The following is a 23,700-nucleotide window of genomic DNA, read 5'->3' as shown; positions in this document are numbered from 1 at the left end:
TCTTCTCCCTTGTATCCGAGTCTCACAGGGGCTGGCGGCCCTCTCCTCAACACATGCCCACCACCGTACCCTGCTTCACCTGCGAACCAGCAACCTCCGTCTGCAGGAGCACAAGCTCCAAAAGTTCACTACACCCGGCAGAGGGAGGAAAAGGAAGCGGCAGTGAAAGCAGCACAAGAACGACTCCTCAGAAGAGACAGGCTGCTCTCCCCACTCGCTCTCGCTCTCCAGGAGCAACCGGAGGGGACACTTCTGCCATCAACAAACTGATTGCAGAGCAACCATCTACATCAGATGTTTTTTCCCTCTCTTTCGACCCAGAGGGAGTTCCCCCGGATGCAAAATCTGTGCTCCAAACCCCAATGATTCAAGTACCAGGACACTCAGGTCCCAAACTTGTTTTCCGGCCTTGGACTGATACGGACATTAGAGCTGCAATGGCTCATCTCCCGCCGATACAGCACTCGGGAAGACTGTTTGCTGAAGCATTCATGGACTTCTGTAAGCAATTCCTGCCCAACTTTGCTGAAATTCGACGTGTTCTAATGAGTCACGTGGGTCCGACTCACTACCAGAAGCTCAACCAGCTGGTTGCAAGAGACACCAGTGCGGCCGACGTTGAATGGAGTACAAATCAAAATAAGCCGTACAGAGACGCACTCACGGCTTTGAGCGACGGCATAAAGACTTTGTTCCCTGACAAAGTGGATATGACTCCCATCAACAATACCAAGCAGGCAACGGGTGAGTCCGTCCATGATTACTACCAAAGACTTCTCACAGTGTTTAATCTTAACAGTGGCATTCCACAACCCGCCGTGTTAGGAGACGCTCTGGGGACGTGGGAATCACACCTGAAGAATGCTTTCATGAATGGACTATTGCCCGACATAAAAATGAATGTGCAGCGTTCTGTGGCTGGAATGGAAGACTCGCGACTCGCGGATGTAAAGAAACATGCTGCGCATGCGCAATCCATGGACATAGAGAGAACTGACCGCGAGGGGAAAAGGCGGTCACGTCAGATTGAACTCGCCCAACTGACTATGCTCCAAGCTGTCACTCAACTTGCCAGAAACGACCGCCCACGGGATCCCAACCAACGGGGCGGATTCAGGGGGCGTGGTCGGGATATGACGAGGGGACGCTCCTCCTGGAACCAGGAGGGATCACAGCTGTCTCCACCCAATGACTATGATACGTGTTTCCGCTGTGGCGAACAGGGACATTGGCACAGAGAATGTCCACAAAATGCACCTCGTAGAGGATGGGGGCGTGGACTGGCCAGACGAGGAAGGGGTGGCAACGCACATTCTGATTGACGTGAGGCGGAGGGGGAGGAGGCTGCATGTGAGGGGGAGACGGCAACCATGCTGAGGCCTCACATGATAAGGGAAGTAAAACACACACACACCGCAGCCTGCAATGAAGAAACGCTTTCTGCACTAACTCCCTGCACGCACACTCACACTCACACTCACACACTGGAGCAACAACAAGCTCTCGTGGACATCACAGAGCAATTGAGAACACAACAAAAGCTTTCACTTAAACACACATACGCAAAGTTTTCAGGAAAATCATTTGAAAATATGCCCACCACTATGGGGCAAATTCAAGGGAAACTTTTATCGTTTTTGGTTGATTCGGGGGCTACACATTCTGTAATACAACAGAAGTATTTTCCAGGTCAGAAACTTAGTGGAAAACAGGTTTTCTCACAAGGAGCTTCAGGGATGACTATTGTAGAGAGATTTACGGCACCTATGACCAGTACACACACTGACTCAACTGACCCTGAACCAGACATCACAGTAAAACATTCCTTTTTGCTGTCCTCTTGCTGTCCCATTAATCTAATGGGCAGAGACCTCATGTGTTCTTTCGGCATTAGCCTCATCTCCACTCCTACAGGGTTGCAAGTGGTGAGAAGCAGAGCCATTGACCAGATGGCAAAGACAGTTATAAGTGATCCAATGTTTGTGTACCAGTGGTGGCTTCCGGTTGACTCACAATCAGAACTGTCCCACCTGGCAGCATCACGCGTCCAGCCTGAGGCAGAGTGCATGGATGCTTCATATCTCCACTGCACAGCTCATATGTCACATGGGCCAGATAAGCAATATGATGCATTATTTCTACAGGATCTGAATGATCAAATTGCATGTATGACATTGTTTTGGTCCACACTTAAATGTGCTGTTTCCGTTTCTCTCACCCCCTCTCAGCAGCACCTCTTTAATGTGGACTCTTCTTTCCCACACATCTCCTTGTCTAAAGCAGCAACAGACCAATGGAGAGATTTGGGACCCTTTGTCGCAGCGTGCGAGGCATTGACAGATTGGGAGGCTACACCAGATCCACTTGTGATGCGCTCTCCGTCGACAGGCTTCTTTAAACAGCCATTCGCATTTTGCACACCTGCTCTCAGATCTGTTTATGTCATGGATGAAAATAACATATTTTCTGACACACACACTGATACATTTTTGACTAATGTCTCCTCTATTTCTCCTGCCCTCAGTTCTGTTCCAGACATCTTGTGGGCAGCGCATAAATATGACGTGGGACTCATCAAAAAATGTCAACCTGTGGTCATCACTCCTCGATCAGACTTCCGTCCCCACAAACATCAATACCCACTGCGCCAAGAGGCCATTGACGGTATAACACCGGTGTTCAACTCCCTCTTAAAGGCCGGAGTCATTGTTCCATGTCCTGACTCGCCGGTAAGAACACCTATTTTTCCAGTTAATAAGATCAGAGATGCAGGCAAACCAACTGAGTGGCGCTTCGTGCAGGACCTGAAAGCAGTTAATGCAGCCGTCCACGCACGAGCCCCAAATGTTCCCAACCCTTACACCATTATGTCACAGGTTCCACCTGATGCTAGATGGTTTTCCGTGGTTGACCTCTCAAATGCTTTTTTCAGTGTCCCTGTGGACATTGACAGTCAGTTTTGGTTTGCGTTTAATTTCAATGGCAAGCCTTACACTTTCACACGCTTGTGTCAGGGCTACACAGAATCACCTACGATCTACAACGAGGCACTCAGGGAAAGTTTGGAGAGCCTCACTTTGTCCCCAGGAACAGCGCTTTTGCAGTATGTTGATGACTGTTTAATTGCAGCTCCAACACAAAAGCAGTGTGAACAGGACGCACTCAAATTGCTTCAACACTTAGCAGCGGAAGGACACAAGGCCAGCCTATCCAAACTACAGTTTGTTTCACAGAACGTTCATTTCCTAGGCCATAACATTTCCGGTGAAGGGAAGACACTATCACCAAAACGCATCGCCTCAATTGTAACACTTCCAAAACCATCCTCCGGAGTGGGGAGAAGAGATGCAGGATTGAGGACATTGCAGCGTTTTACTGTAACATTCGGCATGTCAAGGAGACATGTGTGATATCGAAGGTAACGCGCTGCAGATAAATGAGACGACTTCTGTTCGAGAAGAATCAGTGAAACCGAATGTGGAACCAATAATGTTAGCGTAGCATAGCCTACAATGTCACGAGAGGCTGTAAGAGCCTTTTCAGCAGCTGCCACAGTAATGATGGAAGGTAAGAAACAAATTTTAAGTATCATTGATGCAACATGGTTCACAAAAGGTTTTGCAGCTTACGCACAAAGGTTCTGCCAAGCATGCATAACATGTGCAACTCACAATGTAGGTCGTTCAGTACAGGTGTCACATCATGCAGCACATCCACCGCCTGCAAGACCGTTTGAACATGTAATGATGGATTTTGTGGAACTCTCCCCATCGGAAGGTAAGAAACACTGTCTTGTAATGGTAGACATGTGGTCCAAATGGGTTGAGGTGTTTCCCTCCAGTAAGCAGACAGCCTCCACAGTGGCTAAAGCCTTGATTTCAGAGATCATTCCCCGCTGGGGAATCCCAAGCAAAATTGCTAGCGACAATGGTTCACATTTTGTCAACCAAGCATTCACAGAATTAAGTGCATACCTGGGTATTGACTTAAAAACACACTGCGCATACCACCCAGCTAGTGGGGGAGCGGTAGAGAGAGAAAATGGAACATTGAAAACAAAACTGGCCAAATGTTGCACAGACACAGGCCTACCGTGGACAAAAGCACTGCCCTTGGTTCTGATGTACATGCGGATGAGGAAACGAACACGCAGCAACCTAAGCCCATTTGAAATCCTTTTTGCAGTTCCTCCCCATATAGGCGTGGAAGCTCCAGGAACACCACTCCCTTCCACCACAATGTGCGAGAATGACATGTTAACCTATTGCATTCGACTGTCTTCCACTTTGTCTGATGTAAGAAAACAGGTTGTAGCTGCACTTCCAAGAGAAGCAACGGGTCCACTACACCGACTGCAACCAGGTGACTTCGTGGTGGTAAAGGACTTCAGGAGGAAAAGTTGGAAAGCTAAACGGTGGCAGGGTCCATTCCAGATTCTCCTGGTCACCCAAACAGCGGTCAAGGTAGCTGAAAGAGCAACTTGGGTCCACGCATCCCATTGCAAGAAGGTTCCAGATCCAGTACCAGCAGTGGGCTCAGGCGACCCTACCTCCACAAAAAGTGTCAATCAACCGACACCACCGATCCAGTGACCACGGACGGGCAGTTGACCGACAGACACACAGTGCATTGTGATCTGTGTTGACTGTCTACAACGCGGATGCCTCACAAGAAAGAAGGTTGGCAGACTCCACATCCCAACGTGTACCTGCGGACCAACACAAGAAGAAGAACACGGCCAGGACCCCTCCACATAGACACAGTAGTCGTTTGTGCCACGACAGTTTATTCATATTATTGCTTGCTTCAGTTTCATTGTATCTCAGCATCTTTTTGTGATTCCGTAGTCAGCTATCTAAAGAGTGGTTCTCTCTTATCATGGAATGACTCTGACAATAACCCCAACAGTGACTCGGACTCCCTTGACGAGCTGAACACTTACGACCTCGACACATACGCATAGTGACATAGTGACACACTGTCTGTGTGCATTCCTGGTGTTCTAAATGTTTTTGGTTTCACAGTAGCTTGCTAAAACAATGAGAAATAACATTCTCACAAAAACAGCTTTTACTCTTGCATTTATTAGTATGTAACGTAAATATGATTGATATAATGACCTTTCCACAATATTCTATATCTGTATTGTGTGAAAGGGGATCAAGTTCTGGTATTGTGATTTAAACATGTTTTCATTTCTTTTTTATTTCAATACTGTACACATGACATCTGGGGTGTAACGCTCAAATCCTGTGAGAAGGTTTCCAGTCTTTATCTTCTCCTAACAGATTTCTTCCTATTTTCCCATTTCGGAGGGTTTTTTTAGGGAGTTTTTGTTCTGTGGCAGGCAAAGTTTTGTGAGCGATGTCCAGATGGTCAATGTTTTGTGATATTTGATGTGGTGGATTATATGTGGTAAATTTTCAGAGTAGTCATTCTAAATAGATTGCATAGTTTGTTATTATTATGTAATCAAAAGAGTGGAATGTAATGGGAAAATGATATGTGACCCTTTTAAATGCTTCATTTGTATAACCAGTTTATTAGTTGCAAGTGCTTAGGTCACAAAGGCCCTGACATACGAACTGATGTCTCCCACTTGGATTAGATGTTTCCAGCGTCATGGCTGTAGAGATTGAACAAAGTGTTTGTTATGTCTATGACCACCTTTGTTTAAGCATGTTGGGAGAGCAAGGACACGGTCAAAGAACTGATGTGTCTCACATGGACAAGGTATTCCCAGTACCCTGGCGGTAGAGACTCAACAAGATGGTTAACGGTCTCTGTTGACGCCACCGATATCTAAGTTTAGGTATAAGAACTGCCTCGATGTGTTGGGAAAAAAAGGAGGTTCTTGACAGTCTACTGACCACGTAGCTGTTGTGACCCTTTTTCCCTTGCAAGGAAATAAACGGAGAAAAGACATACTTGACTCAGAGCCTTTGATTCTTACTTAACGATTGTCTGTGCAAAATCTTCCATCACAGTGTTCAGATCAGGGAGGCCATTCCTCCCAATCACGCCTCTCCAGTTATCTCCATTGTCGCCCAAGTGCGCATTGAAGTCTCCCAGTAGGACTATGGAGTCCCCTACTGGATCTCCATGCAGGAATCCAATCAGGGTCTCCAAAAAGGCCGAATACTCTGAGCTGCTGTTTGGTGCATATGCACAGACAAGTCAGAGTTTTCCCCCCCACCACCCGGAGGCGTAGGGAGGCGACCCTTTTGTCCACCGGGGTAAACTCCATTGTAGCAGCACTCAGCCGGGGACATATCCCCAGAGTTCATCCCCTATCCAGGAGTGTGGTTCCAGAGCCGAGGCTGTGCGTAGAGGGTAAGCCTCACTAGATCCAACTGATAACGCTCCACCTCCCGCACAAGCGCCGGCTCCTTCCCCCCCAGAGAGGTTACGTTCCATGTCCCCAGACCCAGCATCTGCCGCCCAGCTCTGTTCCGTCTAGACCCCCCACTGTCACTGCCACCCTTGTAGCATCGCATCCGATCCCATCGGTTTCCCCCACAGGTGGTGAGGCCACGGGGAGTAGAGTCTTGGGATGCCGCGTCACTCCTTCGGGCTGTGCCCGGCCGGGCTCCACGGTAAACCCGGCCACCAGACGCTCGCTGTCGGGCCCTTCATCTGGGCCTGGCTCCAAATGGGGGCCTCCTCCAGGCCGGGTAACTCCTTCCGTTTTTTCATAGGGTCTTTTTGAACCATTCTTAGTCTGGCCCCTTGCCTGAGACCACTTTGCCAAGGGTAACCCTACCAGGAGCACAAGGCTCCCGACAACACAGCCGTCACGGTCATAGGGACACACAAACCTCTCCCCCACGATACGGTGACGGTTCCCAGAGAGGGTCAACTAATGTGTTGAATCATTTTCATGTTGAATCATTATTTTTAGGGTATTTTTCCAGGCTTCGAAGACGCTGCTCTGCGACACAGCGATTATTGGGTTACACAGAATTTCCCTTATTAAAAGATATGGTTGTTCCTTTTTCTGGGCGCTCTAGATGAAGGACTCCTGGGTGCTTTCACTTTGCAATCCAAGCGACTCCTGCAGTCTTTGCTCATGTGACTAACATGTGTGACCTTCAAGTTGGTGGGTTGTAGCTCCTGGATGTTGCCAAAAAGTGGATCTGAGGCAATTCTGACTCACTTTTCAATGAAGGTGTTACGTTCCCCAGTTTTCTGTGTTTGGTGGCTTTGTTTTGTGCCTTGACAGGTGATTGATTCCAGGAGCAGCAGTCCCCAGACTGGAGATCTGGCCCCACCCACTCGTCAGTGGCTGCACCTGGATTCCTTCCCTCGCAACACATAAAGTGGTGCCATTTTGTTATGAAGCTCTCGCTCGTTGGGTGTGGGTTGTAGAGCAACGAGTGACTTGGAGTCTCTGTTAAATCTTGTTCTGTGTGCTTGTGAAAGCGCTCTTCTCATTTGTGTCTAATCCTGTTTTTTTTTGTCTTTTGTTCCCAGGGAAAAGGGGAAGCACCTTGGGAGTGCGTAGGCAAGCTGCCCATGGGTCTACACCACCCGTAGTCATCCTCCTGTCTAGAAACACTAGGCAAGACCTGGGCGGACCACCCCCTGTATTTGGTTAGTGAGCCTTGCTAGTGCTCAAGCTAGGTTAGGGGGGGGTGTTTCAGGTCAGATAGGCAAGAGGGACTATTTTGTTTTGTTCATTGTTTTGGTTCCGCCCAGCCCCTTTTCCCAAGCAACCCGTATATATATATACATTAGATATAGATTAATAAACATTCCTTTTTACGGGTTATATGTGTTCTGGTCGTCCGTGTACCTACACGCACCACACCTCTTTCCCCATTACCACATTGAGATAACGAGCGGCGGGTCGTTGCGTTCCCTCCTCCACGAGGCGTGCGTAACAGAAGGCAACAAGATCGTTACACAGTGCTCTCCGGCACTGTCAGAGTCCCCCCCTCTGGACCCAGGTAAAGGCTGGTTTAGGTCTCCCTCTGGTGGATCTGGGAGAGGTTGGCTTCGCACGCACCTGTCTCAGCTCTGCAATCACGCACCTTCACCGGAGCCACAATCACCAGGGGATAAGAGGGAGAGCCGGACAACCGGCCGACGTCGGATCGTTACTCACGTCACGTATGTCGACCTCAGTCTTCGCGAGTCTCAGTGACCAGCACCCAGTCAAGCCGAGAGCCGGCTGTTGTTCTCTTTTCATTCAGTGTAAATCGCGTTACTTACCTCTTGTCTCACCTCCTCGGTTACAGGGACACGTGTCTGTTCCTGCACGTGGGAAGACCACTGGGCACCGCGCACTGTCGAGGACATCATCACCCGGGGACCCCGTCCTTCATCTGCACCTCCACAGTCGTGTCGATTAATAAACTGACTAATTCACTCTCCTCCTGACGGCTGTGTCTGTCTGTTCTGCGTTTGGGTCCAGCCACGTCCACAACCTGACAGGCACTCCGACATTTCTCCATCTTTCCCTTTAGTTTATGAGGAAGTTTCAATCTGAAGGTAGATGTTGACAACTGCACACCAGGATCCTCATGTACAAAGACTTGAGTGGATTTCTTACTGAAACATGGCGTACGATCAAACTATATATAATATCCAGATGTATCAATGTGTGCGAACGCATGAATCCAGCCACATTTCCTTTGTACATCCCAATGAACGTGGAATTGAGCTCACATGTCGGAGTACCCGACTCCTCCCTGTCCACGCCCCTACTTATATGCAATATGCAAATAATATTTAAATGAGCCCTGCACCTGTGATCCCCCTCTCTGCATGATCAGAAAAGATAGAAAAAAGGAATGAGTTAGATGGTAAAAAAAAGCTTCACCGAAAGAGAGATGGAAAGTGCTACTTTCAGAAGTGGAGGCACGCAAAAATGTGCTGTTTGGCACGTTATCAGGAATAAGCAGCAAACGTAGGAGGAGCGGGCGGCTCCTCGCTGCGCTCCAACACCGGCCGCAGCTCTGCACATAGTTCGAGGAGGATTGTCCTCGGGAACCTGAAGCGGCTGATGAGTCCTCACGTGCAAGCAAATCCTCTCCTTCTCTAAATTTGTGCTCTCTCCTTATTGCACCATTTGCAATTACATTACATTACATTACATGTCATTTAGCGGACGCTTTTATCCAAAGCGACCTACAATAAGTGCATTCAACCATAGGGTACAAACTCAGGAGAACAAGAAACAAGAAAGTGCAATTTCCTCAAATAAGCCAATTTACAATTTGCTATAGATGAGTGACGTTACAAGTACAATTTAAGTGCTACAATTTGTTAGTCTTTAGTCGAGGTAGAGTCTGAAGAGGTGTGTCTTTAGTTTGCGGCGGAAGATGTGAAGGCTCTCTGCGGTCCTGGTGTCTTCAGAGAGCTCGTTCCACCATTACGGCGCAAGGACAGCAAAGAGTCGAGATCTAGTCGAGTGTTTTGCTCTCAGTGAGGGAGGGACGAGTAGTTTTGCAGATGCAGAGCGGAGAGTGCGGGTCGGGATGTAGGGTTTGACCATGTCCTGGATGTAAGCTGGACCCGATCCATTCACAGCACGGTACGTGAGCACCAATGTCGTGTACGTGACCAGCAATGTCTTCTAGTAGTGCTAAAGCAGCCATTGTTTTAATAGTATGCATTGCACCACTTTATGCATGCTTTTATATCCACTCGTGTAATTGCAGACACGTGTTAATTGTTCGTGTGTCTCAGATGTGCACATTACTCAGTCTGAGGACAAATTAAACATTTATTCATTATTAGTTTCCCAACATCACCTGTAAGTGTCGCCAAAGAATTGACAGCTGTAGAAAAGGGCGTCAGCCCTGAAGTTGGCGTGAGGCAGCGCACATTTCCAGTCATTTTGCTCTTGATACATCTGATCGTTGACGTGAAAAAGTGCGTTCGGCACTGTACGGACCCTTTGTACATGAGGCCTCTGGTCTCTTGGCTGCCCACAGGTGTATTGTTGGAGAAAGTGTCGACAGTCACTCCTATTAGTCGTCTTCTTCTCCACTCCATTTCCAAAAGCTCTGATGATGAAAGACCTGTATTGAAGAGGGTGTCCATCGAACACAGGAATGTTTCTGACAGGAAGGACAGAGCATAGATTTTGCTGAGCCAACAGAGCAGAGATTTCCTTTTGCCTCTGCATAACATTTACTATGTCACTCTGATAGCTCTCAGTAAGACCTTGTATATGAGGTTGCACTAATCGTGCTTGATAACAAAGCAATAACACATTTTTCATCCATTTTAACTGGAGGTTTTGGTATGGGGGTTGAACTGGCTTGCTTTCCTCTAAATGACACGGGGGTGTGGCGGAGCCAAATGCAGCACAACGGCACGGAGTGTTTGGTTAACGCTTTTATTGAACACGGCCTCACAGCAGGCGTTCGGGCACAATGAGAGGCAGAGCAGAGTTCGGTCCTCAGGATCGGGGAGGAGATTCCGGGAGACAGCTGGTGCGATTGTTAGGGATTTAAGCCAGAAGTGCACCCCTAGTCAGGGAATTTGTAGTACGTGTAATAATGTTTAGTGTTAGAATTATAGTTTGTGTGATGTTAGATATTAGTTATTACATTAACATGTTAGATGAAGTAAATGAAATTTCAATCAAACACAATTCATAGTCATTTAAATCATATAAACACTGTACACATTAACATTCTGTCACAATGTGATGTTAAAACCTGGGGACGGATGCCAATTGCCGTTCTTTATGGATTTCTCCCAATTTTATCCCCAAAAAGGGTTTTTTGGGAGTTTTTTCTCCTGTCAGGTAACAAATGAACAACTTCAAGTAAGGCAGCCGACTGAGGCAAATGTCTTGAGAATTGAACCACATGAACTGTTTTAGATCTTATGATGAAGTGTGATGAACGGTGATCATTAGTGATGGGTTGTTGTAATGAAAGTGTACTAGTTATAAGATGAAGACTTAAACGATGTATGCTTTGTTAAATTCACTCATTCACTCAGAGGATTCTCTATTTCGCGAAATATTCCACTGTTCGCTTAGTATTTCACTTTGTAATTGTAATCCCTATTACGTTGTTCAGTTATTAAATAACTTTTGATTTTTGAATTTAAACGAATTGACTCATTCGTGTCCTCGTTTCCGGCCGGGACGAGAACAAAGGATTGAGTCCTCCCTCGAGAGCTTCCGAAACCTTAACACGATCGCTGGGCCGGTCGGGGATCCGGAGCACAGGGGCAGAAGCGCCGGGCAGTCCAAGGAGCAGGCAACAGAAACCCGAGGCGCTCAGGCAGGACTCGTGGTCGGGGACAGAAGGCTGAGGTGCTCACCGGGGCGGAGACAGACGAACGGGTCGGGAACAGGCAGGGTCGAAACCGGGAGATCAGTCCAAGGTAGAGTGCTGGAGAGACTTGCATGACGCGAAGACCAATCTGGCAATGACAGGCTGGGTGTGCAGTGCTTATGTAGCGGGGCTGATTGTGGATGCGAAGCAGGTGTGGACGATCGAGCTGGCAGGTGAGTGTGACACTAAAGGTAAGTTCATAAACGATGCATGCATGTCATTTGCGTCTTAGCAACACTTGATGAACTTCGTAAGCTCAGCATTCACTGACTTGAGATTTTCATCGACGCCATTAACCCAAGTAAGTTCTCAAAGTTCTCCATCCTTGGCTTGTTTATATCTTCTGTTCCTTTCCGCTGATACATTTCGGTGAAGAAGTCCAAGCTTTTAGAAGTAAATTTAGTTTCTCTTTTTTCTGCCATTGTCTCAACGTCGTTTGCCGTTCGTACGTCAGACATTTTGAATGCTTGCTCTTGTTTAACATGCAGGCGGAGTGCAAGAAAAACGGCAAAATGTGGTTATTTTCCGATCAAGTCCATTTCTAACAATAATCCCCATCGTAGCTTCTGAAACTTCAAACATTTCCATCGCTGTGGTTACGACTTTTGAATCCCACTCGTTCAGCCGTTTTAAGTTTATTTTACGCAGCAAGAGAGCAGATTGTCCAAGCAGTCTTTTCCTTTTATTTCGCATTTATTCCAAAACAAACGCATAAAAAACATAACGTTGCTGCCTTTCCTATGCTCACAATGCCCTCCATCTCACCCAGGTGCATATGCCTGGCTACGCCCTTAAATATCCTCCAGGTGCCCACAGTGTTACACAATTAATGAGTCCAATTACTGTAACCAAATAAGTATACTTTATTCAACTAAATTGACTAGAAAAACATAAATCTATCTTAATATTTTATTACATTGAACCCAAGATGTAAACAATAATATTTAGGAATATATAACTAAATTATAACTGCAAATGAATAGCTCCCACACATACACAGCATCTCATCTGTATGTATCTGATTATATTAAGTTTGATCTTCCTTTATAAGGTTAATAACATGTACTTTGGGTTTATGCGTCCTCTCTTTAGTAAACCGGACCCCTAATGACTCCTTCGTCCTTAAATGATCATGTTACAACATTAACAATGTGGCTTATTATATCTGCTCAACAGCTACCAGGAAGAACTGCAGAGAGAATCTACCACACTGCAAAGCGTATCAACAGTATAAGTATGTATTTCATGTGTTCTAGTTGACTCTAAATGGACCATCATTTACTAAATGAACATCATTGTTGTGTGGGTGGAGGAGAGAGCGCCATTAGAATGTCCAAAAACAAAATGGCACTAAAGGCTTAACAGAGGAGAGTGCAGGGAACGAGCTCCAGGGCGAAGGTAGAGCCCTCCAGACAGCAGGCCGCCCACGTCATACGGGAGGCTGGGTGGAACAGAGGTTTGGACTCGGGCCACGCCGTAAGGCACGAACACGACAAGGCAGGGCAGGAGAAACGAGACAGCAGGTACAGGTACGTCGGTGCATAGTCAATACTCTGGCAGAGAACAAGGGGAAGAGGCAGGATAGAAATAGAGAGTCTAGATGCAGAAGGTAGGAAGAGGTGAGGGGAAGAGAGGATGACCAGATGAGAAGCAGCTGGGAATGAATGAGTGTGTGTGTGTGTGTGTGTGTGTGTGTGTGTGTGTGTGTGTGTGTGTGTGTGTGTGTGTGTGTGTGTGTGTGTGTGTGTGTGTGTGTGTGTGTGTGTGTGTGTGTGTGTGTGTGTGTGTGTGTGTGTGTGTGTGTGAGAAGAGAAAAGAAAACCCGGTTCACGACAATCCTGCTGCATTGAAGACTTGAAACTAGAGACTGAGACCACAAACTCATGTTTACAAAGTCACAACGTCTATGGGAGCAGAGGAGTCGCCCCCTGCTGGTCACTGCAGAGAAGAAACAACAACAACATCAAATGATACATTTATTAGGCATAAAATTCACATAGGAAGTAAATGTTTTTGAACTTACATAAAAAAAAAACAATTGTAGCTTGCAGCTCTTTGTATTTACAACATTTACTATTTTTTTATAGATGCATGAAGCCAGTTAAAAAGATATCATGTAGCTTGTACACATTCTGGTTAAATAACCATAGTATAATTCATGTTAAGCCACTTCCGTTGTGACTGAGCTTTACTACCAGTGGTAATCTCCCACAACACATCTGTTGCACATCTGCTCCAAAATTAGAGAAACATGTGGTGATTTCCATATTTTGCATGTCAATTTAAAGGGTCTATTTTGGACTATTGTTAACACTCTGATAGTCAAATTCAGCCACTTTAAGTTGAGCCAAGTTCTCAACTTGTGATGCGACTTCAGTCAAAATGATGAATCAATAGAAGCATATTGGCAATATTGGTAAAGACTATTTGCAGATAAATGTAGCTGAAGATGCTTGTATAGAACTGGTAGTAACATATTGCTGATTAGTAACATCTAAAGGCTGATTACAGACTACAAGCTGGCCTCCCATTGGCTCCCTGATGCTTCTCTGATGGAAGCCTTAACGATGGTGAATATACAACATGTCAAACCTCATATTCATGCAGGTGTGTTTAAGCTGCTTAAACTCTGTACAGTAACAGACCACATATCTGTGTGGGTTCATTGCTGACAGTAGGGGTGGGAATCTCTTGGCACCTCACGATTCGATTCGATTCAGAGGTCAACAATTCGATTCTAATCCGATTATCGATTCTAAACTACTTTTAAACTTTTTCTTTTAAATGAAGAAAAAGCTGCTCTTAGTCTCAGACCCGTCCGTATTTGTAAAATAGCGGAAAAAAAGTCCAAATCTGTGAAAATCTTGCTAACTTTCAATACGGATCGACTTTTTGGAAAATCAAAATGAGGTAAGATCTGCGCAGGCTCCTCCATAGTTGGGTAAAGTTGGCAAGATATTCAGATTCAGACTGACGGACCGGTCTGCGAGCTGGACGCATTGGTCTTAATGTGCCGGTAATGATGGTAAATGACGGTTGTAGCTGGTTGTCGTCTACGGTCCTCTACGGTTACCCAAGGGGGGCGTTTGTTTCTTGAAAACGTTTTATCTCATAATTTCTTTAGTGCAGAAATGGGCTTCTATAGTTGTGTGGATGCATCACTCCAGCCAATCCAAGGACGCGGATTGTAACCAATCAGGTGTAGAGACCATGGTGACTGGCTCCGCCCCCTTACTGTCAGAAAGAACAACAGCGAGCGCGTAGAAAACACCTTCGAGCGCGAGCAGAGATTAACCTCGCGAGCGAGGAAGTTCACGCTCCGCGAGCGAACAAATATCTCGCGCGAGACGGATTTTTTTTTAATTCCGATTATTAACTTTTCTGAATCGAGAATCGAGAGAATCAAAAGAAATCGAAAAATCAAGAGCTGAAGAATCATCCACAGCTCCTTCACACCTCCGTCAGTGAAAGAACCGTAAACTCACTAAATGAATCATTAACACGTTTAAACAGCAATAAAACAGTGATGATAAAAGCAGAGACGGATCCATATTCAGTAAAGATTGTCACTCGCTGCCTTCATCAAAGTGGATACATGTGGACGGCACCATCTCCATTTTCTCCTCTTCCTCCTCTTCCTTCACTTCCTTCTATTCCTCCAGGTTGGTTTTCCTCGTTGTCCAGTGGGATCTGCATCAAAGAACAAGAAGTACTTATTGGATAGTATTGTTGGACTGAAGTACAAAGGACCAGATAGTAGAATATCTGCAGGGCTTCTTCTCTAATGACTCCTTTGGGCCCTACAGGTTCTCATGGAGGTCTCATGTGTTTAATGGTTGTAATTAAGGTCATTGAGGTTAATGAAGTTCCATCTACAAACTGTCATCGTGTGTCTGTGGATACTGTGCACGCTGTGTACAAGAAGGACACGCACACAGATTCATTAAGGACATTAAGTACAACCAGAGTGTACGTGGATATAGTTTGACCTTTTGGAGGCAAACAGGATTAATATTTAAGTTATTCATGATATGATGAAGGTTCTAACAGGCCTCCACACTGAGCTCTTCCTCCTCACCTGAATGTCGTTCTCTGGTCTTGGTTCAGTCCGTTCTGGGGACATTCTTCTCCTCCTGCACAGAAGAATGAATGAAAAAACAAATCAATGATCAAATCAAGTGATTCAACGACTGTGTGAATGTAAGATCCACATCTGCATTTTATCACAGTGAAGCTGAACCGCTCACTTGATGTAGGGGACAGCGAGGATGATGATGATCAGCAGGAGAACAGATATGACAATAATAGCTGTTGTTGACCATGTGGAGCCTCTTTTTCCTACACGGGAAAGAAAGCAAACAACAACAAATGTAAACTATTAAATATGGAGGGTGGAGGATGAATTAGTGACAAAAATAAGATGTTTAACTCAGTGAAACAGAATATCCGGCCATCTTGGGTCGGTCAGCTGGCTCACCCATAACATTGTGTTGGTAGTAAAACATGTACTTATATGAATAATTATTATATATATAATACAAAATGATGTTATGTTCTAACAAATAGAATAATGTTCTAAAATAGGTACAAGATGCATGTTGAAATCCGCTCCCTGCACACAGATGTAGTTATGACACTGCATACTTATGAATAATTGTAACCATGGGTTTTCATACGGAAATGATATTAAACAGAACATTATTCATACGTGTGCAGTGTCATAACTACATCTCTGATGTTTATAACAAACCAAAGACATCTAGCCTTTATATATAATATCTATGGCTGCATAGACGTCCTCTTTATCCCCAAGTTAGCGACAGAAGAGTCACAAAGCGACAACCAAGCAGCTCAGGAAGAGAATCCAGCGCTGAAGAAAAGCTCATGTCCAATGTGAGACTTGTATGTTAATGACATGTGGTGCAATTAAGAACTCACTCTCTTGAGCTCTACATGTTGAAAGCAAGTATTCGTTTGTGTTTGTGCGTGTGAACGTGATTGTGTGGTGATGTAAACGGTCACAACAAGCAGCAGGAGAGCAACTTGTAAACCTCGAGGTGTCCTGAATGCTCCAAACATCACGCCGTTGTTTATTTAGGCTGCTCACATGTAACATTCATCTTTTTATTAACAGGACAAAGAAAAGGACTTTTCCCAACAGGGACCTCAGAAAACGTATTGCATGCCGCACCATGACATTGTGACTGCATACAAAGGTCACACATGACTATATGAACATCTATTTATTGAACTTTAACAAAACTGCAAAGTGCAAATGTAAAACAAATCTCTCTTCTGGCATTTAGTCCAGCGCTTCTTTAATGTGTCTGGTCCATTTATTAAAGCAATGATGATAACAAATACAAAATTCTAAATAATCAATTCTTTTATACGGCCACATATTAAAAGAAGAGATGCAGATGTCATGTGCTGTAAACAAAGCAACTAGTGGAGGCGGCAAGGTGCTCAGTGTTGCCACATTGGAAATGGTCAAGTATCGTACCAAAGGCTCAAAACGGTCGTATGTGGAGGATAATTATCGTGTATCTGGCAACATGGCGATCGGTCGACCAATGAATGTTCTCTCTACAGTCAGAGCTCGCGCAGGAAGGTGGAGCGTAAGGGAGACACCATTTACACCACTTGTGAGGGCGGAATAACTAGTTTGTGAAAGACTCAGAAACACAAATATCCGACGAAGCAAAATCCCGGACGCATTATTTAGGTCTCAGAAAGAGGACGTCTGGTCACCCTGTGAGTCACTTCTTTAGCTGGATTGTTGATGTAATGTGTGAGAGAACAGAAGAATGAGTGTGATTTACCTGCAGAAGGAATCAGACGTAAGGTGGAGTTACTACGTCCCATCTCGTTCTGGGCTTCACAGTAATAATTCCCACTGTGTTCAGCTGTGAAGTCAGTGATGGTGAAGATCTGTCCTGATGCTCGTGGTGAGTCTTCATGCTCCTTGTACCAGGTGTAGTTAGCTGCTGGGTTAGCATCAGCGCTACAGGTCAGAGTCACTGAATCGCCCTCCAGCATCTCAGCAGAGGGACTCACTGACACAGAGGGACGCTGTGGACCATCTGGAGGAGACGTGAATAAACATACTAAGAGGTTAGAAGATGTTAGCGTAGATAGTTGATCATTTGAATGAATACTTGTGTGTCTTTCTCTCAGACTATCTCTAGTATTCATCACAGCAGCTGTCACAGGTGAGACTCCTGCTGGTGTAAAGTGACAATAAGCAGCCTTTAATCCTTTGTAATGTTCATATCTCCACACATTCTTCTCTTTAGATGCTGCTTGTGTCCTTAGCTGAGTCTGTCCTCTCACTTCTAGTTGTTGTAGGAGTTATTGATTGTTTCCTCCACCAGCTGACACGTCACTTCTACTTATGTTCTGGAATAATTCACTTGAGTCTTTATGAAAATCACATTATTCTGTCTGCTGATGGTTTATATTTGTGTTTCTATTAATAAGAGAAGGACATAAATAAAGATCTGTGTCTCCTTTAACATTTAGACTCCAGTGTGTTTACAGCTGTGATTAGAATCATATTGTTGTGTCAGTGTGTGAGTGACTCTTCTACACGTAGACTGCAGGGGCCGGGGATTGAACCAGCAACCCTCTGGTCAGTGGACCACGGCTCCACCTCCTGAGGAACGTTGTGCTTCATCTTTTTGATGCCTCTAGTTTACATGCAGCGGTCTGGTGCCTCCATGTGAGATGTTGGTGAAGCTCCACAGGCCGACACAGTGGAGTGAACTTACACACTGCAGGAGAACTGTGATCATAAGATCCTCTTAAATAACAGGAATATCTGTCTGTAGAACCAGAGGAGACTGGAAGAGAAGATCCTGTCTCGATGTACTCTTCATTCTTGTACCAGTCGTATTCAGGATCATCAGGCAGAACACAGCTGCTGTGACACGTCAGCTCCAACCAGGTAGAATCTGATCTTCTCACCTGCACCTGGAAACCTGAATCAGTGAATATTATTTATTAAAGTGTCAACATTCACAGAAGACATTTATACTCTAGTTTTCTAGATGTTGAACATTTGGAGATGATTAATATGTGAATTAAAATGTTACCTGTGACAGACAAAGTGACTCCAGGTGAACCAGTATATTTCTCTCCTGGTTTGTTTGTCATCAATGTGAATTTGTACTCAGCTGAGTCGCTCTCTCTCACGTCTGTGATGGTCAGATAACAACTCTCACTATAACAATCATACTTCACACGGCCTGAATACTCAGAGTCTGTTCTCAGATCCACAGGTTCACCATCTTTCTCTTTAGTGAACCAGAATCTGTCCTTTATATCAGAGGGATGTATTCCAGGTGGGTGTGTGAAGTCACAGCTTATTTCCACTCTTGATCCTTTTACAGCACAGACGTCAGTCTTGAGGTATTTCACTCTCCATCCATCCTGACTCTGTATCACTGTAACACAGCACATCAGGAACCACAGTCACACTCAGAACAGGTCTACGTGATATGCAGGTATTTGCCGTATACCCGCTAGGACAAGCGCGATGATACGTAACAACATCGTTGTGACAGAACGTTCTAACTTGTATCTATAAATTCACCCCTTCTGAAGGCCGTACCAGTCGATCGCGTGCCATCGCTATAATAATAATCATAATCATGCGCGGTCTACAGCGGAAGGTCACCGAAACTAATGCTAATTGGTGATTCTAACAGACGCATTTAATTTCATCCCAAAGTAACCCAGGCTGACTCCAGTAAGGCAGTGACCAGAGGTGTCAAGTACAAATACTGCAAGTTACCGTACTTAAGTAGACATTTTGGACGTGTTTTTTCCTTCTCTCCTACTCTTTAGATTTTCACGCAAATATCTGTACTTTCTACTCCCAACATTTTAAAAATAGCGTTGTTACTTCTTGTCGTTGTTCAAAAACACACTGAAGTTGTCTGGGAGAGACTCGACCTGTAAGCGGTTTGGAGATGGATGGACGAGCTGATCTCACTTGGTATTTAGCGACATGCAGGTTCCATGTAATGTTAAATGAGTACCTTCATGACAGGGTTTTTTGTAGCTTTATGGAGAATCTGGAACAACACAGCGTATTAATGAAGTGATGTGTGTCTTAATGCGACTTTAGAAATGAACACAAAGGGATTCTGTATTTGCTCATAAAGTCGGAAACGGGTTATTTGGCCAATGTTTTGATAACCGACCGAAGCCAGTTCAGTGTTTCCCACCATTATATCAGGTGTGCCCCCCCCCCCCCATGAAGCTGTAGATTTAATTAATTCAGGAAATGAAAAATATTAATACAATAAAAAAATAACAAAAGGTGGGATACATTCCGTGTCCTTCTGCTTTTGGAGTTTCTTGGCATTATGCTGCACATTTTGTAAATATGATAAATCAATGTTGCGCATAGTAATCTAGAGGGATTTAAATGATCTCAATAAAGCAGCTAACTAATTTATTAGTTAGTAAAACTGCGTTTTAAAATCTCTCCCCTTCTCTCTCTTCACTAAACATGACAAACGTCAGCAAACAGCTGGACGAGGGTTTGAAATGACGGATTTCGTGATTTTTTTTTTGTTTACTTTTTAGGAAACGTCGGACCATTTGCAACGTGACGTTTTCAGCGGCGAATGTTGGTTAATTCATCGCTAAACAACGGACGGACGGATTGCACGAACACCGTGATCACCTGTTTGTCACTCAGGAGGGGGAGGAGGAAGAAGAGCGAGGGGCGGGGCTTGTGAGCGCCGCGGGGCACGTCGGGGCGAAAAGAATAACTGCGAATAAATGCCCCGTCAGATATCACACACTTGGGGAGAATTGATGACAGAGAGTAATTTGTATTCTTAAATATTCTTAAATAAAAGTTATCCAGCATGCGGGTCGATTTATTTGTCCCTCTGCTGTTTCAGCCTCTCTGAATGTCGCCATGTTTCCATCGTCTGAACGGCAGGTCACGTGACCTGCAGGCGCCTTCGATCACATTGTAACAGACTGACATGTTCTGTGAGCACGTTTCACATTAGGAGTTCTTAGTGGAACGTGTTTCCCCTTACATTACTTTTACATTACATATTGCTCAGGGACACTTCGACTTGAGACATGGGGCAGCCGGGACTCGAACCCCCAACCTTGATTCCCAGCGCCTGCGCCACGACGACCCCACCCAAGTACTTTTGGACGTTAAGTAGTTTCGAAACCAGCATTTTTATACTTTTACTTAAGTAAAAAGCTTGAGTTTTAGACCCTGGTATCTGTACTTCTACTTGAGTAATGAATGTGAATACTTTTCACCTCTGGTAATGACCAAGAATGTGCGGGATGTCAGCCCCCCCCCCCCGGACAGGCGAGATTGACGGGAGTGTAAAATCACAGCATACACACTAAAAAATATAGACCACTGATCACAGGACATTAGTAGTTTAGTGAAGAGAAAAAATATGAGATGGAAACTGTAGAGAAATGCAGAACTCTGAGCTTCTACAATATACTTTTAGAAGTACAGTACCTTGTACAGAGAGAAGGAAGACAACTAATCCACCGGCTGATGAACTCATAGCTGCTCCTCTGTGCTCCTTTTAAACGTTATTTTACCTTTAAACGATCAAAAACATACGGAAACACCACCGTTAACTTTTTCTTTTTTTTTTTTGTTCCAAACCAGAAACGGGAAAACGGCCAACTTTTACGTCCGGTATTCCCCTTTTTCCCTATAAAAGAAACCTGCGGGGCGCAGCAGCCAAACCGGAAGCTCTTTACTTTCCACAGTAAAAGTCGACGCTATGGAACGTTTGTATGCCATAAATCCGTCTGAGCAATATAGTTAATATTTTAGCTAATGATAGAGCTAATAATATAGTTAATAAAATAGTTTAATCAAAGTGGTTTGTGGTTCTGATATTTATTTCCACGCATTGAGCTGCTGCTTCAGTGAACAGAGCAGAGACAGTTTAAGGAGACGCAGAGTAAACGTGTTCACAAGTTGAATACCATCCATCTTCAAAGCTGCTTATCCTTCATACAGGGTCCTGGGGTTCTGGAGTAAATCCCAGCTAACATCAGGAGACGGGCTACACCCTGGATTGGATCGCAGGGCCAATACTAAGCCGATCAACCACTCACAACCTGCAGCTGGGTCTCAAAGTCGCTAGGCTGCATCCTTGTAGCCTCCAGCCTTCAGCAGCCTTCGTAGACCTGGCTGGTCCTCCAACACCCCCGTCGGCTGAAGCGAGCGGTCTCTGAAAACCGACGGTCTGGCCTGGGGGGACATGCTGCTTGCGTCCTCAGCATTACCTCCACTGCTCCCGTTGCCTAGCAACCTGCTGCGCTTAACAGTAAAAGCCTTAAAAGCCCCGAAAATGACAAAGTACCGAAAAAGAAGATCTTCATATTTCACTTAATTTAGGAAGAAAAGCTTCTCCCCCGGAGCATGTTGTATCTTAGGCTGAGAGAAATTCAAATTAAATCACTTGGGCCATGTACTTTCAGCAAACACATTTAACACATCAGAGTTCTAGAGGAGGAGCACAGGAGGGAAATTAGAAAAACACAAGAATTAGAACGGTTACAAGCTGAAAAACACTTGAAGGCTGCCCACGCCAGACTAAGTATAGAGGAGAAATAGGCCCGGCCCTTTCAATGATTTCAGGACCTTATTCGCTGCATTCCACCTGTCGCAACAAACCCTCCTACAGCTGTCACTCATCTCCTCCCATTGATGTATCCGGCCTATCAACAGACTTCCAATGCCAGAGCCCAGTGTTTAATCACAATCCCTTTGACCTCTTAATGGAAGGCTTCATTTATTTCACTTATAGATATAACATTCCCACTACCGACAAGCTGAGAGATATGTAGTTTGCTCAGCTCACAAATGCCTAGAAGGGATATTCTATCGCAGTGACAGCGGCGCTTGGAACGGGCTCAGAGGTACGGCCAGCCGTTTTATCATTCCAAAAGCTTTAAGAAGAAGAAAGTTATCCAACTGGTGAAAAGATGCTAAAGGGCTGAGGGATTGCACAGACTGCTGCAGGCCACGCCCCATGTAAAAGGCTTAAACATCCTAAACGATTGTGAGGAAAATCAAAAGTTGATGCGGAAACTGCCAGAGCGGCAAACCTCGCTAGTACTAGTAATGCCCACACTGTGCCCTCCAAAAAGCATGACTTCTCCCTCCCACCTCGCCAATGATCATTTCCACTTCACACTGAGTGACGTTACGTTCCTCTCAGTGTTTGTCATGATTTTGCGATCGATGAATTTTAATTTGTGGGCGTTGCACAGACTATATATGGGCAACTATGGGCGTGACATGAAGCCGCAAAAGCTGCGCTGCATTTAGAAGTGATTGTGATTTATTAAGGGAAAACTGCGTAGGACGTGCAAACGGTTTTATAGGTCTGAATATTTCTGTACGTACGCACGTCCTACGTATCATCGGTACGCTACTTCTGCCGCAAATCCTACGCAAGGTTTTATAAATGAGGCCTCTGGTCCCCAAATCCTCCTCCCCCCTCAATATCACCCCTCCAGGCCCCTGAGACACATCCTGTCCCTCAATAGTCTGTGGTTGTCCCTGCCCCCAACCCTCTCTGATTTAGCCCCTCGTCAATTATGTCTGCAATGTTCAACTCGGCCAGTTCCACCACCCTCACCCCTCCATCCATGGAATCATCATTTGTATAGTAGACTGATGCCCTCTGAATGAGTCAATACATCCCCATCTGTCCCGGGGTCTGTTATCTCATCAAACCCTTGACCTAGGGCAGAGGTCACTAACTGGCGGACCGCGTTCCCAGAAGCCGTCCCATCCGGACACGGACCAAAACGGTTGTGATTTAAACGTGACAGCGCACTTTTCCACTGCGCAGCTTTACTCGTCTTTACGGTAGTGGCTTAAAGCACAGACCAATAGCATTCGAGTTAAACCATCCCACGTGAAATAAATAGTATTTAAATAGTTAAATTGTATTTATGAAAGTTTAGAAAAAGGATATAGGTGGTATCACTTTAGTGACCACCCACTGATGCCCCGTTTGGTGCTGATGATGATCTTTTGTCGGCACCGGATCCAAGGAGCTTTCAAAAGATTTATAAAAGCAGCACTGTGAATGAATTGACAAATAAAGAACATAAAATGTTATATCATGCTAAGCATTTCCCTACCTGTGCCAGATCCCTGGTCCATGCTCGTAGTGGTAGGCCGCTGAGAGCCTTGATCACGATTTTCTTTATTTCCAAAAGGTATTTGTGAGAAAGTAAATACCTAATATATATTTATGTAAAAAAAATATAAATCACTCAACATAGTCTGTTCTTTAGAGTTCAATCTTATCAAGGTATGTATGGCGTTGAGAAAAACATAAACCATTTTAACATTCTTTCCAATTGC

At 45.0% G+C, this 23,700-nt stretch overlaps 1 protein-coding gene and 1 long non-coding RNA gene across 5 annotated transcripts in view; one reads left to right on the top strand and one right to left on the bottom strand.

The window, feature by feature from the left end:
* Positions 1–23,700, bottom strand: part of LOC120815186 (cell adhesion molecule CEACAM20-like) — a 73,019-nt gene that overhangs the window by 19,790 nt on the left and 29,529 nt on the right. For 2 of the 4 annotated variants that reach the window (XM_078079819.1, XM_078079821.1), the window contains 3 exons: positions 15,551–15,641; positions 15,382–15,436; positions 13,267–14,993 (listed from right to left, as the gene is read on the bottom strand). In XM_078079819.1, the coding sequence (XP_077935945.1) occupies positions 14,886–14,993; positions 15,382–15,436; positions 15,551–15,641 (254 nt within the window). In that variant the 3' untranslated portion in view covers positions 13,267–14,885. Of the gene's footprint in view, positions 1–13,266; positions 14,994–15,381; positions 15,437–15,550; positions 15,642–17,125; positions 17,387–18,073; positions 18,284–18,397; positions 18,749–20,817; positions 21,024–23,700 lie in introns of those variants that run through there. The other 2 variants (XM_078079818.1, XM_078079820.1) reach the window with 2 other exon arrangements.
* On the top strand, positions 1,624–5,932 carry LOC144383090 (uncharacterized). Its single transcript, XR_013450543.1, has 2 exons — positions 1,624–2,729; positions 4,301–5,932. It is a non-coding gene; the product is annotated as an uncharacterized LOC144383090 (long non-coding RNA).

This window comes from Gasterosteus aculeatus, chromosome 9 (genome assembly GCF_964276395.1).
Source record: "Gasterosteus aculeatus chromosome 9, fGasAcu3.hap1.1, whole genome shotgun sequence".
NCBI lineage: Eukaryota > Metazoa > Chordata > Actinopteri > Perciformes > Gasterosteidae > Gasterosteus > Gasterosteus aculeatus.
This window is presented reverse-complemented; position numbering and strand designations above follow the sequence as displayed.